Source organism: Arachis ipaensis, chromosome B4 (genome assembly GCF_059453495.1).
Source record: "Arachis ipaensis isolate K30076 ecotype BB chromosome B4, ASM5945349v1, whole genome shotgun sequence".
Taxonomy (NCBI): Eukaryota; Viridiplantae; Streptophyta; class Magnoliopsida; order Fabales; family Fabaceae; genus Arachis; species Arachis ipaensis.
Window position 1 is genome coordinate 14,954,969 of NC_142439.1, and position 15,721 is coordinate 14,970,689.

The following is a 15,721-nucleotide window of genomic DNA, read 5'->3' on the forward strand; positions in this document are numbered from 1 at the left end:
TACATCTTATAGACCTCTTGTAATGAGTCCTTCCTCAAAGGAAGTAATTGTGTTGTGTTGTAAGTTTGTGCTTGTGTGGTGTTCCATCCAAAATTTCTTTATATCCTTAAGTAAAAATAGTGATTCTTCCTCCTCCTTGATCTCAACAAGAATAAATGATAAAGATGATATGTGGAGGAAAAAAACATTTCATCTTTGGGAGAAAAAAAGAACTCAACCTCTACCAAGAGAAGCACTAACCTTGATGACATTTTGGATCGTTGATGAACTTTCTAAAAGTGAAAATTCTCTCACTTGCGATGTTTGAATTGGTGAACTCAAAAACAAACATTGCACAAGCTCCCACTCATAAAACAGTCTAATTGATGATTTTCTGGACCATCTGTGCACCTAATTCATCTGTTAATCTTCTGCATAAGAAAACAAATCTGCAAAGACACACAAATTAAGAGATGGAAAAAGTGCATGTTCATCTTATATTAAAGAAAAGGCCAGTGCTCCTGGAGTGCCAAAAGATACAGGAAATCCAAGCTTTTTATTACAGAGAAGGAAGGCATATACAGGGAATGGTGAAAAAAAATAGGCGACGAATAGAAAAAGCAACAATGCTCAGAATAAACAAAACCTTGATGTAGACAAATATCTTACACTTATTAGCAAACTAGGAAACACAATATAGTATAAACAGTTAGTTCCAGAAAAAAGCCAAACTGGCAGGAGATGGATGCAGTTCAATCCAAACCATGGAGCAGAGTCCACTGAAGCTGCTAATTTGCTCGAAAAATTTCCACCGGACACTCACTTGGCAATGAAGATATGCAGAAAATGGCAAACACAGCATTTCATCTAATCTGCCATTACTTTATCAGTAAGATTTAATGTTACATTTAACTACACTCTGTTGCCATACCAAACAAGTTTTGTCAGGGTGAAAACAACAATCCAACTTGGTAGAATTACATACAAACCGGGATAACTGGCCAAATTAGCTTGTTGAAAACCTGGGTCCCTCAAACATGCCTTGTTAGGTGAGCACAATTTGAGAATACAACAACGGGTAACTATCTAACAGTCAACATGATAGGGTGGTGCCTTGGCTCTAATTTTACACTTGCAAAATAACTAGTTAACGATTTTAGAGTAAGTTCTCCGTGTTACAGGTAGTTCAAGAAGAACGAAGAAATAGCATCTTTCTGCCTCCCTGATATATTGGACTTCACCATTCATTAACTTTAGAATCTTCCGGCTCATGCTCAGACCTAAGCCTTCTTGAGTCACCCAACGACTGCTATGGAACATGTCTTGAACCAATTCAGGAGGAACACCTTCACCAGGACATACCATCCTTCACAAAGCGCAAATAACCGCAATTAGTTGAATAGTAAAGCCCTTTTACATCTAAGAATTGGAACAATATGATGTTTATCTAATGAACTCATTTTTAACCCTATTTCTTCGAAGGAATAATGAAATGACTTGAAGATCAAACCACAATACCTAAATTCAGCACGGAGAAGAGTAAGCCCGTCGGAGATTTGTTTTATTCTTGGATGTACATGAATCTCTACCCACCCATCTGGAGAAGGCGCATAGCGCACCATATTCAATAAGAAATCAGCCAAGACTTGTTGAATCCTCAACTGATCACCATAAACAGCCAACGTCTTGATTTCTTCAGGTATATCACGAATCAACTGTAAATTTCTCTCTCTTAGTAATAACATTACTTGGCTAACAACAGCATTGATGACGTTTCCAAGCAAGAATTCTCCCTTTTCAAGCTCCATTGATCTAAATCCAAAATGAAATAAAGACATGAATGCCATCCTAACAGATATGGTAAGCATAGAAAGACACTAAGCATTTAAGCCTACTAAAGCTTTCTACCAAAGCCTGCGAAACATGACAGTCAACCTGCAAGCAAATTGAGATTGAATTAAATTTAGGCATTCACATGAACTGTACAATTCTCCAAATTCACATATTCTAGGCATTGCGTATATTTTCTGACAAGCATGTTCTATGAGATAAGATTAGATGCCTAGCAAGGGTTTCCCCTCTCAGACAAGTTGAGAGACTAGAAACCTATACTTTATAGCTAAATCTTTTTTGTTTTGCTTTTCTACAGGGGAACTTTTATCTCTGATCTTGTATTATCCTTCTCTTAGTCTTATTGACACAATCCTTGCAAATTAGAAAAATCATCACAAACAGCCGTCATTTTTTAAACTTCCAATAATGAACAATATGAAAAAGGTTAGAAAAACTATAGATTAAATCATTTTCACAACTTCATCTTTGTTATGGTCCACAAACTATGTATTCCTCTACTAATTATATATTTCCATCATTATGAGCATCCACCAATCATCATTAGCTAATAGTTCAAATTATCATATCCTTGAAAAAGAGTAATTTAATGAACAAGAAATATTATATATGGAACTTAATGACAACATCAAATTATATTTTTAGCATTATAAGTGAAGTCAACTTTACATCAAATCATCAAATAACCTGATTGGCAAATGCATAATAATGGTTAGATCCAAAAATTTAAGCCATTCCTTTTCATTGCAAGAAAAGTTTGAAATGGGAGTCCGTAATTGGTCAAATTCCAAGATTCAAACTTAGAAATCTTTCACATGAGCAATGTTGGATATATAAAAGCAAAATTTAAAACGATATCATTATATCTCATAAAATTCACTTTTAAATCATTGATAAGAAAACTCACCCATCTTCAATGCTTGCCAAGTCAACATCCTGTATTATTTTTGACATTTGCTTCTCACATGCAGTACTAGTCTCAAGAAACTGCTTTTGTTCATCGGTCAATCCAGTAGCCTCCAAAAGAGAGTTTGTAAAGCGTATGCCACTCAGTGGATTCTTTATTTCTTGACAAATATAGGCTAACTCTTTCATCCTAGCATAGCAATTCTTCTCTTGTTGCTTCTGTATTTTCAGAGCCTGTTGAAGATCAGGACTCGCAATTTGCAAAAAGCAAAAAGCTCCAATAATCTGACCATCCATGTTAACCCTCTTATTTGCTGTCAAGAAAGCTTGCACATATTTTCCATGCCGGTCAAGAAATGAAAAAGGGAACTTGTCGGTATCTTGTCCACCAAGGGAATTGTGCAACACAATCATGAACTTTGTTAAAGCATCCGAGCCCTTTAACTGACAGCAACTACCGAAAACCTCTCCAACCAACATCTTTCCAATTACATCTGCACGCCCCCAACCAGTAAGCTTTTCCATGGCTGCATTCCACTCTAAGCAACAAGTGTTATCATCCGATGCAAAAATTGGGGGGATCAATGGATTTGGGCTATGTACAATAGCCTTGTAGTCACCTTGTATGTTGATGAATTTGTCCATTACAACCTTCTGACCAGTAACGTCCTGACCAACAAAGCATACTCCAACTATATTATTTGTATAATCCTTGCTGGAGCAAGCATTCACCACTACAAAAACTGCACCATTTTGATTTTCTGGGCCAAATGTCTTCAATTTTATCTCAACATTCTTATCTTCTTCACCTGTACTAATTAAATACAAGTTATGTCAAGTATGAAATTTCCACCTTTCTACTTTTCACCTACTCAAACCAAGCAGACCCTCACTAAAGCCTAGATGACTAGTAGCTTCTAACCAACAGAGAATGATATTCAATTGGACTATGATTTTCTTTTTCCCTCCTCCTTTACTTTTATAAGTTTTGTGTTGTTAACCAGTTGAAATCTATGCCCACTTGGCAGTCAGCATTGAATTACAAATGAAACAACTATTAATCGCCTTGTAATAACTAATTAACTAGTTATGGTAACTTGCAAGAAACCAATTCCTTCCAGTTTACAGTGTATTATATCATGTACTCTTCTACAAACTTCTATCCATCATGGTTAGAAATAGAACATTGGCATAAACGAAAAAATGGTAAGATTGATAGTTGTCCATCCTAATGGTTTAATCAGAATTCTCCCGCTTAATAATCTCAATTAGAAAGAATACCTCTTAGAGCGCGAGAGAGAAGCTTGTCTACAGTTTCTTCGAACTCCTTGTACACAAGATCATGAACCAGTGACTTCCCCATAGCCTCGTCGACTGGAAGCCCTGTCAATTCTGCAACCTTTGCATTCCACCCATTTATGCGGCCATCAACGTCAACAGCGAATATGGGAGCAGTGGCAGTTTCTATCAATCTGACCATTTCTCTCGCCACAGAACTTAGCTCATCTACCCCTTGCAACTCAAAATCCGCCAGATGCGAATGCATAACAGCCTTTGAGTTGCTATGCTCGGCATCTCTAAATGAGTCTCGCAGAATAAGCTGCAAAGAGTGAATCGCATCCATTTCTGCATTATCCCATGGCAAACTCCGGCTTTTCACCACTTCCAAAAATGCCTTAAATGAAGAACGAGGATGCATTCTCTGCCCATCATCCTTATCCTCAGGATGATGCTTTGCACCACCCCATTTGATCTCTTTTGCTGTGTGAGACCTAAACCAGAAAAGAAAATCCCCTTCAGTGATATATGCAACAGCCATCCCACAAACAGCATCCCCAAGCGAGGCAGCACCAGGATACCCAGCATCACCCAGACTATCAGTACTCAAACCCGTCGAATCTCCATGGTATGCCAACAACCACTCTATAATATCCCTTATTTGAGATTCAGTAGGTGTTACACCCAATGGATAGTAGTTTCCTTTGTAGTACAAAGCTGCTCCATCACACCGCACCAAATCCATAATACTAGGACTCTGAGTAACAATGCCAGTGGGCGAGTCCCTAAGAAGCATGTCACACAACAGAGTTTGCGTCCTCAAAACTCGCTTCTCTAATGACTGAGAAGCCAATTGAAGCTCCATATTCAGCTGCAGCCCAAAGGCCTGCATCAAGAATTCACAAGCATACCTCAAGGGAAAAGGTATACACCTGGCCGAAGTGTGGTGGCAAACAACCAATCCCCACAGCCTCATTGAGCTGCGGCCGCCAACAGCTTCCTCATCATTAGCATTGATGATAACCGCCATAACCAGCGAAGCAATCGACCCCATATTCGCCATATACTGAGCGTGGCAACCGTGTGGTGCACGCAGGGTGGAGCCAACCAAACACAAGGGCTGCACAAGGGCCTCATCCTGCACCACCCTCAATGGCGAAGCATTGCAATCTACAATCATCCTAACTCTATTCTGCTTGAACAAGAACCTCGAAGCCTGAGGTATATCAGTAGCAGGGTAATGCAAACCAATATAAGGCTCCAAATCAGGCCTCTTACTCTCAGCAACAACCTCACCATGCTCATCCTCATGAAATTTGTACACCATCACCCTATCATAACCGGTCAATTCTCTCACACTCTCCACAACAGTGTCACAAAGAAGCTTCACATCGCCTCCGGGAAGCGACTGAAGCTGCGAAATAGCTCGAACAGCTAGCTTCTGGGACTGAACAGCCCCTGCAATTGACAGTGCAGGGTCCTCAGTCCTAGCAGGCTCCAAATCGATGACGATTCCAACATCGATTCGGTGCAAGATTCCATAAAAAGGCTTGCCGGAATTCCGGGAATGGATCCAAATTGGGTTGAGGAGCGTGATCTCGCGCGCCCCAAACGCCCTCTCTAGCAAGGTGCTGCTGGAGGGGGTGAAAAGACTGCGCACGTCAGTACCAATTGTGAGCGCCTCCTCGTGGGATCCGGGGAGACGCTCGAGAGTTGGGACTGACTGCGGTGATATGCCGAGCATGTCCCGAGCGTTCTCGGAGTATCCGAGGATGCGGAAGGACGGCTCGTCGACGGCAATCATACAGCCGAAAGGCTGGATGAGGCCGCCACGCTGGATCTTCAGTAGGTAAGCTGTGATCTGGTGCTCCGGTACGGACTCGGAGGTGTGGCGGACGGAGTGGGAGTAGTCGAAAGACTTGCCGGACTCGCCGGACTGCTCGAAAACGGCGTGGAGGCGGGCGTCTTCTGTGTACTGCGCTATGGCCTTGCTTATTGACGCGTCGTTCGTGTTGTGTACGACAGTGCGTTTTGATGAAGATGCTGTGGGGTGTTGTTGTTGCTGTTGGTGTTGGTGTTGGTGGTGGGGAACTCTGTTTGTTGCTCTGCTTGCTGAGGCCATTTTTTGAAGAATGAGATTGTGGAAATTAGGTCAACTGAATTTGGAGAAACAAGAAAAAGAAGAGGAGGAGGAGCAGCAGAGTGAAGTTGTTAAGCAGGTGACTGAGTGTGTGGTTGCAAGGAGGAAGGAAGAGTTGTTCTATTTTCTTTGTTGTGTTTTGTTGTTTGTTGAGAGAGAAAGGAACATGACTGTTTCGTTTCTTTTCCGTTTCATTTCTTTTCTTATTTTTTTTTTCTTTTCTGGTGTCGTTAAAATGTGTGGGTGAGGTGGAAAATGTTTGTGGCTGAGGAGTGAGGTGGTGAACATAATTGAGTCAAGGTGATTGGTGCGCCATTTATCTTTGAAAATTGTGGGCGTATGAGTATCTGTCATCATCCCCGAGTTTTTCTCGCAGTCGCACCTCTCACTTGCTATTCCAATCCCCTTTTTTTTAATAATCTATATTCCATTCCCTTCTTGACAATAGTCCTCTCTAATTTTTTTTTTTAATTTAAGAAAGTAAAATGTCATCTTTAATTTTTTTTATATTTTTTAATTTTATTTATAAAATATATAATAAAAAAATACATTTTATTCTTTTAAATAAAAAATTAAAAAAATTCATTCCTCTTTTACTGCTGCAAGCATTTTATTTTATTTGAGAGTTTAGTTTTAGAATTTACTAAATATTAAAGAGGTGAATTTTGGATTAGTTCGTAAAATATAAATTTATAGGATTAAAATATAAAATTGCAATAAATTTTTTAGTTTTGGATCAACATCTTTATAAAAATAGTTAGGTTTAATTACTCTATTAGTCCCTATAATTTTGCGAAATTTTCAATTAGATCCCTATACTTTTTTTCCTTTTAATTGGGTCTTTATACCAAATTTTTTTTTTCAATTAGGTCATTCTTAATAGTAATTGGCTTAATTGTATAGGGACCCAACTAAAAAAAAATTTGTGCGAGGGCTCAAATAAAATGAAAAGAAAGTATAGGGACTTAATTGAAAAACAAATTTGGTGCAGGGACCAATTAAAAAAAAAGTATAGGGACCTAATTAAAAATTTTACGAAATTATAGGGACCAACAGAGTAATTAAACCAAATAGTTAAAATACCAACCCAGAATAAGGAGCAGTAGCTTAATATTCTGATCTTATAAATTTATATTTTATGAGATAATTTTAAATTTACTTCTTGAGCATTAAATTTTAAATTATTTTTTAAAATTATTTTTATACATTTATATATATATATTATTTTAATTTATTTTTAGTATATATTTTATATATTAACATATATTTTATGTGTATAATTAATTTAGTAATTAATTTTTTATATATATTTAATTATTTTTTAGATTAGTAAAAGTAAATTTTTGGATACTTTTTGGTTAGAAATCAATAACTAATTTTTAGTCATGTTTACATTTATATTTTGATAAATAAAAGGTCGACTATAAAAATAATATACAGTTATTCTTAAAATTCATACTTAAAATATAATGTTTAAACAATTTAAAATATAACCAATTTAAATTAATTGGATAGTTATTTTATGCATTTTTATAAGTAAGTATTGAGAATTTGAATTTTATTTTATACATATAATAATTTATTAATCAGAATAAATTTTTAAAAGTATAATTATTCTGTCAGTTTTTATAATTTTATCAAATTTTTAATTAAGTTCTTATATTTTTTAATTGGCTTCTTATACCATATTAAATTTTTTAATTAAGTCACTGTCGTGATAAAAATATTAGAATTAACATAATATTTTATTAAATAAAACAAATATGTCTAATACTTAAATAAATATTCATTTAATTCTAATATTTTTGTGATAACAGGAATTTAATTATAAAATTTGATATAATATAAAAATTTAATTAAAAAAATAAAAATATAATTAAAAATTTAATAAAATTATAAAAATTATCAAAATAATTAAACCATTTTTAAATGGATCTTCAATTGATGACGATGTCTTTGTTGTCATATTGAGAGATACCATTACAAGAAGAAAAAAAAAACAATCTAAAGCATATTACTATTTATTATAGAGGTACTAAACTCCACATTAACATAATGTTTAAACTTTCTCTTTTTGTCAAAAGAAAAGGACTGACTAAACAATTTTGAAAAGATTGTGTATTAATTTTGTATAATCCTCCAAATTCTCATAGGACTGAACAGGAGGATAAGTGTAACTTTTGGTGTTTTTCTATTAAACTATCAATCTAAACATAAATAGGTGTCATGGAAATATCGAAGATGACAAAGGTGTACCACGTGGTAACAACAATAATAGTTTAGTTTCTAATGTCAAGTAAGGTCACATTATATATATATATATATATATATATATATATATGTTTAGTTTCTAATGTCAAGTAAGGTCACATTATATATATATATATATATATATGTTTAGTTTCTAATGTCAAGTAAGGTCACATTATATATATATATATATATATATAACTATTATGTCGCGATAAATTTTATAAGGTTAGATTTAATAATGTTTGTATAATTTTTTAGAGTGTTTGAGAATATTCTAGATAGTTTCAGAACGTTTTAGAATATTCTAGAAGATTCTAAAATATTTTAGAAAGTTCTAGAAGACTCTAGAAGGTCGTAGAGTATTCTAAAAGAGTCTTAATGTATATAGAAGTATAAAGAGTGGTATGGAATAATCTAAAAATATTTAAAAAGTTGTGGTAGGAAAGTCATTTGTAACAAACATTTAAGTAATAAAGTATTCTTTCCATCAAAACTTTCTTTCTCTTGTGTTCTTAACTTTCTTGTTAAATATTGAGGGTTAAGCTGACTTAGTTTTAACTCAAGAAGTTGAGTAAGTCTGAGTGCCAGTACGATAGCATTGGAGTATGTCCAAAACCATGACAATTTAGCATCAAAACAAGGTTCAAGAGGAAGTACAAGTGGTTTGTAGGTATGACTTCTAGTGTAACCATGGAGTATGTTGAGTCTCAAAGGGGAAGGGATGTCATTCCTTCTCAATAGGAAAGTAAGAAGACCCGTTCTTCAAGTGAGCTTAGAGGTAAGGATTCTAACTTCTTAGAAGAGAGAGTTTTTATGTTAGAGAATGTTCTATCCTCTATGGATGAGCGCTTCCAAAGGATAGAACATGACAAAGAGACTCTCAAGACTCACTTGTTAGGAGAACTAGATGCTTTCAAAGAAAGCATGCTCCAAATTGAAGGAAGTTTGAGAATTCCTTAAAGCTATTTGAGGAAGTTCGAGTTTAATTCAAGGAGGCAAAATCTTGACCAACTATTATAAGGGAGACGACAAAGATTGATTTCCCAAAGGCAAAGGAGTTCAAGGGCATGAGGGACACTCGAGAGGTGGAGAACTTCCTATGGCAAATGGAGAGGTACTTTAAAGGTCAAGGGGTGGTCGAAGAAGCAATAAAGGTACGCACTGCAACTCTCTACCTTTTCTGATAATGCTACCTTATGGTGGAGGAGAAAGTGCGTAGATATGAAAAAGGGTACTTGCAACGTAGCCACATTGGAAGATTTCAAAAGGGAGTTGAAAAGACAATTCTTCTCTAAGAATGTGGTCTATGAAACAAGGAAGAAGTTGAGGGAGTTGAAGCACAAGAGTACGATTAGCGACTACGTAAAGGAGTTCACTACTCTCACGCTTCAAATCCTCAACTTAGCATCAGGGGATGCATTGTTCTTCTTCATTGATGGACTCCAACCTTGGGCAAAACAAGAACTACAAAGAAGGAATGTTAAGGATGTCGATGAAGCTATCTTGGTGGCCGAATCACTCTCTGAGTATCATAGGGGAGACTCTAAACCCAACTCTTCTTCCAAGCCTAATTCTACTAAAGGTGGGAGAGACAAGGGAAAGAGTTTATCAACCAAGAAGAAAGGAAAATGCTCTTCAAAAAAAGAGTACGAGAAAAAGAAGAAGGCTTCCGTGCCCAAAGGAAGATGCTTCGTGTGCAAGGGACCACACCAAATGAAGGACTGTCCCAAGTTAGGGACTCTGACATCTATCGTCGAGGAACGAGAGGCTCAATCTCAAGTAACTGAGTGTGTTGGATCTATCCAATTCATGAATATTGTAAAGGACAAAGAGACAAGCACTGCAGAAAGGAAAGACTTAATGTATGTCAAAACCTTTATCAATGAAAAACCCGTCATGGCTATGATCGACACTGGTGCTACACACAACTTTATCATACCTAATGAAACAAAGAGGTTTGGGTTGAAGACCACCGAAAAGAATGGCTGGTTCAAACCCGTGAATACCAAGGATGAACCCCTTAAGGGAGTAGCAAAAGGGGGTTGAGATGACTCTTGATTCTTGGAAGGGCCTTGTGGATTTTTCAGGAGCACCCATGGACGATTTCAAAATAGTTATCGGGCTCGATTTGCAAAGAAAGACAAATATAATATCTGTGCCATACTATGATATGGTATGCGTCATGGAGAAAACGTCACCATGCATGGTCTCTACAGTCTTTAAAGCTGGAGGACTACCAATGTTTTCTGCTATGCAACTCAAGAAAGAGTTTAAAAAGGGGGGAGATGATATTTTTGGCTCTACTACAAGAGGAGTCAACATCCGAAGAAGAAGTTGTTTTCCCTAAAATCAAAGAAGTCCTTGAAGAAAATAAGGATATGATACCTCCCGAGTTGCCAAAACAACTACCACCTAGGAGGAATGTGGACCACAAGATTGAATTGGAGTTAAGAGTGAAACCGCCTGTCTCAGCACCATACAGGATGGCAACTATTTCCATGGTCGAAGGAGATATTTTGCATACCATCTAGGAAGGGTTGCATCATGATCCCTTAGCCAAGAAATTGGTGGAATTGGCTAGAGAAGGTAAGACTAAACGATTTTGGCTAGAAGACGACCTTCTCTACACCAAAGGGAGAAGACTATATGCCCCTAAGTGAAAAAATCTAAGGAGAAAGCTAGTGAAGGAATACCATGATACCAAATGGGCTGGTCATCAAAGCCAACAAAGGACCTTGACACTTGTTGAATCTTCCTATTATTGGCCTCAAATGAGAGAAGAAGTAGAGAGTTATATGAAGACTTGTCTTGTGTGCCAACAATATAAGATTGAAAACAAGACACCAAGTAGATTGTTAGAACCTCTGCCGCCGCCAAAGCGACCGTGAAAAAGTGTGTCTTTAGATTTCATCTCTGTCTTACCAAAGTCTGAGGGGTTTGGATATATTTTTGTGATAGTGGATCGATTTTCGAAGTATGCTACCTTTATACATGCTCCCACTAACTACACTGCAAAGGAAGCAGCACAACTATTCTTCAAGAATGTGGTGAAGTATTGGGATTGCCTAAAAGTATCATTAGTGATCGAGATCCACGCTTCACAAGACGACTATGGACAGAGCTGTTCAAACTCCTTGGATCGGAGCTTCATTTCTCAACAAGCTTTCATCCTCAAACCGATAGACAGACTGAGAGAGTGAACGCCTTACTCGAGTGTTACTTGAGGCATTTTGTTAGCGCTAATCATAAGGATTGGACAAAACTCCTAGACATTGCTCAATTTTCATACAATCTGCAAAAGAGCGAGTCCACGAGAAAGAGTCCATTCGAGATTATGACTGGATAACAACTGCTTACACCACACTCTCTTTCTTCCTCTTACTCAAGGAAGATCCCTGGAGCTTATCATATGATCAAGTCATGGGAAGAACAAGAAGATATCACTCGTTCTTATCTCGATAAAGCTGCAAAGAGGATGAAGAAATGGACAGATAAGAAGAGGAAGCATGCAAACTATCAAGTGGAAGATAAGGTAATGATTAAACTTCTTTCACAACAATTCAAAGCATTTCGCAAGGTTTATAAGGGCTTAATCCAAAAATATGAAGGGTCATTTGAGATCATTGGACGTGTTGGGGAGGTTACTTACAAAGTACAACTCCCGCCCTCTATGAAGATCCACCCAATCTTTCATGAGAGTATGCTTAAACCATATCATGAAGACCAAGATGAACCGAGTAGAGGTGACTCGAGTTGTGCTCCGCCTATGGTGATTAGATCCTTTGATAAAGAAATCGAAGAGATCTTAGCTAATCGCGTCGTGTGACGAAGAGGAGTACCACCAAGTATCCAATACTTGATCAAGTAGAAAGGACTCCCGATAATCGAAGCTAGCTGGGAAGCTCGTGAAAATCTCTAGCAATTTTAAGAATACCTAGAGCGCTATTATGAACAGAACGCGACGAGGACGTCTGCGCATTAGGTGGAGGAGAATGCCACGGTAAATTTTAGAAGGTTAGATTTAACCATGTTTGTATAGTTTTCTGGAGTGTTTGAGAATGTTCTAGATGGTTCCGGAACGTTCTAGAATGTCTTAGAAGGTTCCGGAATACCTTAGAAAGTTCTAGAACACTCTAGAAGGTCATAGAGTATTCTAAAAGAGTCTTGATGTATATAGAAGTATGAAGAGTAGTATAGAATAATCTAGAAGTATTTAGAAAGTTGTGGTAGGAGAATCATTTGTAACAAACACTTGAGTAATAAAGTGTTCTTTCCACCAAAGCTTCCTTTCTCTTGCGTTCTTAGCTTTCTTACTAAATATTGAGGGTTAAGCTGACTTAGTCTTAACTCAAGAGGTTGAGTAAGTTCGAATACCAATACGATAGCGTTGGAGTGTATCCAAAACAGTGACAATTAGCTAGTTTTCGAAACTCCTATCTTTATAAGACATTTTTAATAACTTACTTTACTATCTTAAAAAATTAAATAAATAGTCAAATTTATTCTTAAAAATTATTTATTTTTTAAATTTATGTCAAAAAATTTAATTAAATTCGTCCTAAAAAAATTCTAAATAAAAAATTTATTTGTTATTACAGATGTGTTAAAAGATTTTCTTCCTTTAGAAGTCTTATGAAATCTAATAAAATAATGTGTCATGTAATGCTTTGAAATGATTTATAATTATGTGTGATTGCTATAGATAAATTATGCGATAAGAAAAAGTAATACGGGAAAATAAAACTGATAACAAATTTATTTGTTTTACTCAGATAAATTAATTTATTTTTAAAAGACACCCTTCTCTTAGAAGATAGATGAAATCTAATAGAATAATGTGTCATGTGATGATGTTAAATGATTTATAATTGTATAAGACTACTGTAAATAAAGTATAAGATAAAAAAATGCAGTACTCGAAAATAAAACTAATAACAAATTTATTTATTTTATCAGATAAATTTATTGTTAAAGCACTCTTTTTTAAGAAGTCAAATGAAATCTGATGAAATAATGTCATGTGATTCTGTGAAATGATTTATAATTGTATGTGATTGCTGTACATAAATTATGCGATAAGAAAAAAGTAGTAGTAAAAAATAAAACTAATAATAAATTTATTTGTTTTATCAGATAAATTAATTTATTGTTAAAAGGCTCTCTTCTCTTGGAAGTCAGATGAAATTTGATGGAATAATGTATCATGTAACGCTATTATGATTGTGTGAAATTGCAGTAAATAAATTATGCAAATAGAAAAAATAGTATTCTAAAATAAAATTAATAACAAATATATTTATTTTAACAAATAAATTAATTTATCATTACAGCACTCCCTCCCTTCACTTTTTAATTTAGATATAGAAGGAGGAATAGTGTAGGACACAGTTATAGAATGTATGAATGCTTTTTGCAGTTGTGGTATTAAGAGCAAATCGGACCCTTCGATTTATATTTAAAAAATTAAAAAAAATTACATTACACAAATCGGATCGTCCGATTTGTATTTTAAACAATTAAAAAAAATTTAATAATGAAATCGGACCATTCGATTTTTGTTTTCAAAATAAAAAAAATTTAAAAGTATAAATCGGACCTTCCGATTTTCCCTCCCACATAAATCGGACAATCCGATTTGTGTTCATAATTTTTTTAACAAAGAAATCGGACAGTCCGATTTTTTCACTCTATGGTTCAGAAAAAATTATCTCACATTTATATCTAATACCACCCACCTCTATACCCATGCACAACACACACAGAATTTGTATATCCAAAAAAATGATCCCCTCCCTTAGAAGCCATATGAAATATGATGGAATAATGTGTCATGTGATGTTGTGAAATGATTTATTATTGTGTGAGATTGCTGTAAAAAAATTATGCATAAAAAAAGTAAGACCCAATAATAAAATTAATAATAAATTTATTTGTTTTATCAGATAAATTAATTTATCGTTAAAAGAGTTCCTTCTCTTAAAAGCTAGTTGAAATATAATGAAATAATATGTCATATATATTTTTTTAAAGATAATAGCATATATTATTTTATTACTAAAATAATTGAAATGTCCAAATTGGACTTACAATCAGAATTTGGAAATTTCTCATAGATTGCTTAACAATAGTGAAAAGCAACAATAACGTAGCTTTGGAATAATTAAAAGGGAACAAGAAATTAAAGAAGATATTTCAAAGATTAGGGCTCAAAACTCCTCTGTGGGTGGCGTTGAAGTTCATTGCATGGCTTCACTACCGATTCCACCACTGCAGTGGCTGGGCTGTTGGTTTGTTCGAAGACTCTCAGATTCCTGTTTTTTTCAGACACTCTAACAGGTGATAGTCAGAATATTAAGCTCAAATTCTCTATGGTGTTGTTGTGCTATCTTTTCTTTTATTTGTGTCCACCATTAGCGGAAGGTTGTCGTTCTTTGCAGCGGTAATAAGTAGCTAATAGGCGTTCTCTTCCACACTTCTTGAGCCTCGGTACAATAGATTAGGCAATAGGAGGTTGATTCCTCTTCCCTGTGGCAGAGGGGGCACTCCCCCGATGTGTTTGGAAACCTGCGGTGGATATTTTGTAGAATTCGGAAGCGATCATGCAGCGACTTCCAAAAAAAAAATCTTTATCTTGTGAGGGATTAGGAGTTTTCATAGTCCCTTCCACAAGGATCTTTGTCTGAAGTAGTCTAGGCAGCTTTCGATTAAGCTGTGGAAGAAATAATAAGCGACTTTGTACCCTGATGCAACAGAATATTGGTGCGTATTGCTTATATCCCAATGTAGCTTGTTTTCATTTTTCCCCAATTGGATTGTTAGTATTCGATTACTGATATCCACAGAAAAAATCTCTTGGATGAGTTGTTGGTTCCAACTTCTCTGATCTTGGTTTATTAAATCCTTCACTCTGAACACTGGTAATATTGTGTTTTGTAGGTACACTGCCGGAGGTAATGTACATGGGTATGGCAGAGGAAGCCATGGCTCACCAACAATCTGGATGTCCTCTCCAGTGCCAATTTTTCATTGCAGTCCTTTCTCCACTATTGTCCTGCCTTCAAGGACACTTCTCCATCCCCAAGAAGGTAATACTCCAATCTCTGCTTTCATTACATCGGAGTATTTAAAGTACCTACTTTTGAGGATTCTAGCTAGGAGTGAATTAGGATGAGTAATTAATTGCTAGCATTATTTTCCTAAGAGAGCAAGATTTTGGGCTCTGAGGTCTTTTAGTCCCAGTCCTCCCTCACTCTTAGGTCGTGTCGTAGTATCCCAACTAACCCATTACAACTTACGTTCTTCCCCCTTTTGACC

The 15,721-nt window shown here is 35.8% G+C and overlaps 1 protein-coding gene across 2 annotated transcripts; it reads right to left on the reverse strand.

The window, feature by feature from the left end:
* Window positions 1-516: 516 nt before the first annotated feature.
* On the reverse strand, window positions 517-6,437 carry LOC107638975 (phytochrome B-2). 2 transcript variants are annotated; one of them, XR_015880826.1, is made up of 5 exons: window positions 4,018-6,435; window positions 2,738-3,545; window positions 1,888-1,914; window positions 1,498-1,791; window positions 517-1,345 (listed from the first exon to the last, which is right to left on the reverse strand). XR_015880826.1 is itself a non-coding variant. In XM_016342374.3 (4 exons), the coding sequence occupies exons 1-4, from the start codon at window positions 6,134-6,136 to the stop codon at window positions 1,123-1,125; spliced, it is 3,444 nt and encodes a 1,147-aa protein (XP_016197860.1). In that variant the 5' UTR covers window positions 6,137-6,437; the 3' UTR covers window positions 517-1,122. The 2 variants fall into 2 exon arrangements, 1 of the variants encoding a protein (XP_016197860.1); XM_016342374.3 differs by lacking the exon at window positions 1,888-1,914 and having other exon boundaries at window positions 4,018-6,437.
* Window positions 6,438-15,721: the final 9,284 nt, after the last annotated feature.

Bases quoted from the DNA above. Each gene is read 5' to 3' on its own strand.
- LOC107638975 (XM_016342374.3), bottom strand. From the start codon at position 6,136: ATGGCCTCAGCAAGCAGAGCAACAAACAGAGTTCCCCACCACCAACAC. The intron at 1,792-2,737 runs GTGAGTTTTCTT...TTTTGGATTTAG, and splicing joins TTGGCAAGCATTGAAGATGG to ATCAATGGAGCTTGAAAAGG. The intron at 1,346-1,497 runs GTATTGTGGTTT...CGCTTTGTGAAG, and splicing joins CTTCTCCGTGCTGAATTTAG to GATGGTATGTCCTGGTGAAG.